This window comes from Sinocyclocheilus anshuiensis, unplaced genomic scaffold, assembly GCF_001515605.1.
Source record: "Sinocyclocheilus anshuiensis isolate Anshui unplaced genomic scaffold, SAMN03320099.WGS_v1.1 scaffold163, whole genome shotgun sequence".
Classification (NCBI taxonomy): Eukaryota; Metazoa; Chordata; class Actinopteri; order Cypriniformes; family Cyprinidae; genus Sinocyclocheilus; species Sinocyclocheilus anshuiensis.
The window spans coordinates 1,484,830-1,487,932 of record NW_015548223.1 but is presented as its reverse complement, the minus strand read 5'-3'; the positions used below and the strand labels follow the sequence as shown (position 1 = coordinate 1,487,932).

Below are 3,103 nucleotides of genomic sequence, written 5' to 3'. Positions count from 1 at the left end.
CTTAGATGATTAAAACATAAAATAATAAAAATAAATAAAAAATGAACAGAATCACAAATATTTATTACCAATGGTAAATAAATAAATAGGGATATTGTTAATATCTCAACATTAAAGTAACTGGGTTGTATTGTAAGACTTTATTGGAAGTGGAAAAGACTTATTGCATTCCTGACAAATTCACATCACAGAAAACAGAATGTAAAAACATGAATCTAAAGAGCCAAAGGGGGGAACAGGTGATAAAGGAAGCTGTAAGTGATGCACAATGACAAACTACACTTAAAATCTCCAAGACTGTGAAAAAATTAAAACGGCAGTCTTTCTCTTTTCTGCGAAGGTGTTCTAGCCTGGAGCTGATCCTAACGCAAGGAGACAGGAGAGAAACCTGCGTGACACCAGCAGTTTCTCAACAATGGCTGTTAAAGGTGAGGTCTGAAAATTAAGTTTGGAAGTAATTTCTTGACCATGTTAATTTTTTTAATCATGCAAAAGAGGAAAGGTTCAGCCCTGCATGATGACCAATTAATAATGATTAGGGTTATTATAGTTAACTAAAACTGAAACAATAACCATATTAAAAAAAAAAAAAAAAATCTATAAAATATAAAAATACAAATACAAATAAAAAAAATTTAAATACTAAAAAATCAGCTAGTTACCAAGGCAACATTTTTTCATTTTCATTTAATTTAACTTGCACAAAAAAATAACTAAAACAGAAATAAAAATAATAATAAAAACTGTATAGACATAATTAATATTTAAAAAAATTAATAATGAATACTAAAAATACAAAAAATGTCAAAAACACACAAAAAATTACTAAAACTATAACTAAAATTAAAATGAATACGGAAAGTATATATAAAAATTTATATATATTGTAACTAAGTAGCCATATTATATATCACAAATGGAGGCAAATGGAAGCTTATATTTGATTTCGTTAGAATAATTTGGATTGTGCACACCCCACCAGAGACATTTATTAAGAAAGTCAATTTTGATCTCATGTTGACTTTGAAAGACCTCAGTATTCAAAGATAATCTAGCATGTAATTTTAGAGGAAAAGTACTTAGTCTAGACACAAAAGTGCTCACCTTGCCATCAAATTTGGAGTACTCGTTGAAGGGGTTGTTGAGCTGTTGAGGACAATGTTCTAGCCGCAGTGAGAGTGTGGATTTACTGCCTGTGCTCCGGGGCCTGTCCTTAAAGTCCTTCTTTTCAAAAAGTGAGCTCAAGTCGTCTGCTACAAAAAAAAAATAAAATCAAGATAGAGGAACAAAATATTCAGAGGACAAGAAATAAAGACCAGAAAATGAAAGCAAACTTCTCTTTTGAGTATGGCTACTGTACCTGATTGAGATGAGCTTCTCTCTTTCCACTGGATGTTTTTGCACTTGATCTGGTTCTGTCGTTCTTTCCTCAGTCGCTCCAATCTTTGAGCTTTAAATGAAAAGACCTTGATCTATTAACAGTGTCAGTGGTGTGACCCCATTACACTTCAAAGTTCACGCATATTATAAGAGTAATTAACAAATACAAGGGCTGAATTCACCTGGTGAAAAAATATGCAGCGGGTTATCATACCTTTTAATCTATAATAAATCTTAGAATAGAAATGCAGGTTATTACTAGACTGATGATTTAAATATTAACGCGCTTGTCATAACAAATCAATGTCAAACTTGGCCCACTATTACACTAGTCTTGGTTTTCTTCATCAATAAGCTGCCAAAGAAGTGCTTGGATGAATCTCACTAACAAATGACCAGGTCATATTTCAGTTCAAAATCAAAAGAAGAAAAAAAAAAACAATACACAGTATATTTTATGCAAAGAAAATTAAGGTGTTTTTTTTTATTGTGACATTATTTAAGACATTTAAACACATTTCCCCCTCAAAAAAAAACTCATTCTCATTACCGCAACATAGAAAAGCTGCTAATCATGTCTCTATTGTTTTTTTTGTTTGTTTTTTTTTTATTAAATCTAGTCCAGCAAAATTTACCTTGATGTATACTTTAACTTTTGTACTTTACAAATCTAATTTAATAATATATCATATTTTTGTATCATATCATATTTTTCCCCATTACAGTAATGAGAATTTTTAAATGTCATGAAAATGTCACAAAGGGGAAAAAAAAAAGAAGAAGAAAAAAAATGAATGGTCTTAAAACACTCAACTTAGTCATTCATGTCACTGGATATACCAGAATGTCTACACAGAAGTACAAGACATTTTCCATTTACTTCATGAGGTCTACAGCTGATCTACATTATATTTTATTTTCCAAACACATAAAAATGCATTCTAAACAATATGCACATATGCATTTTGTTTAGTATGCATTTTTATGCGTTTGGAACATGTTCCATTCAAACTAGTCCAATTTGTACACTTAAAACACTTCAAGGGTTTGGTTAGAGAGCACTTGGCTGCTATTTTGAGAGCAAGTACAAATATGCAGCATGTATGCAAATATAATCCACTTTAATTGCAGGGCAAAAGTTTCTCTTTAAGGATTTTTGCTCTACATCTCTAATACTCAAGTCAAAAGTGTTTTGTTGATTCTGGAACTTCAACCTGAGTGGTCTGGGACGTTCCACATAAAGGTTATTTTTTTTCCCACAGTGGAAAAACAGCACAATTACAGATGCACAAATATATAAGTGACCATAAACCATGCAATACACTCTATCAGAAAATATGTGAAGGCAAACACTTTATGCATTTTTAAATGTGTCACACTGAAATTTATAATGCAACATTAGACATCTGAAGGAAATTATATTGTCGTCTTGAATACTGGGAATTATTGCTTGAACAGTAAAGCAAGAACATACATTAAGTATCTTTTCCACGTCACAATGTGTACGTTAGACTGTAGCCTGCCTGACAGGAGCTTTGAAGATTTACAATATTGAACACTGTTATTATACTAGACATGAAATTAATAGACAGAATTTTGTTTATTTATTTATTTTTATTTATATTATACGAGACAAGACGTCCCATTTTGGTGGCTGCATCAAATATAATTTACTAAAGTGATTTTAAATAGAAAAATCATGTTAAATAAAAGTAAAATATAT

At 30.7% G+C, this 3,103-nt stretch overlaps 1 protein-coding gene across 1 annotated transcript in view; it reads right to left on the bottom strand.

The window, feature by feature from the left end:
• LOC107654292 (target of rapamycin complex 2 subunit MAPKAP1-like) overlaps positions 1 to 3,103 on the bottom strand; it is a 46,606-nt gene that overhangs the window by 35,945 nt on the left and 7,558 nt on the right. The window contains exons 2-3 of the mRNA XM_016441317.1: positions 1,361 to 1,450; positions 1,105 to 1,253 (exon numbers count right to left, since the gene is read on the bottom strand). Of these exons, the coding sequence (XP_016296803.1) occupies positions 1,105 to 1,253; positions 1,361 to 1,450 (239 nt within the window). The remainder of the gene's footprint in view (positions 1 to 1,104; positions 1,254 to 1,360; positions 1,451 to 3,103) is intronic.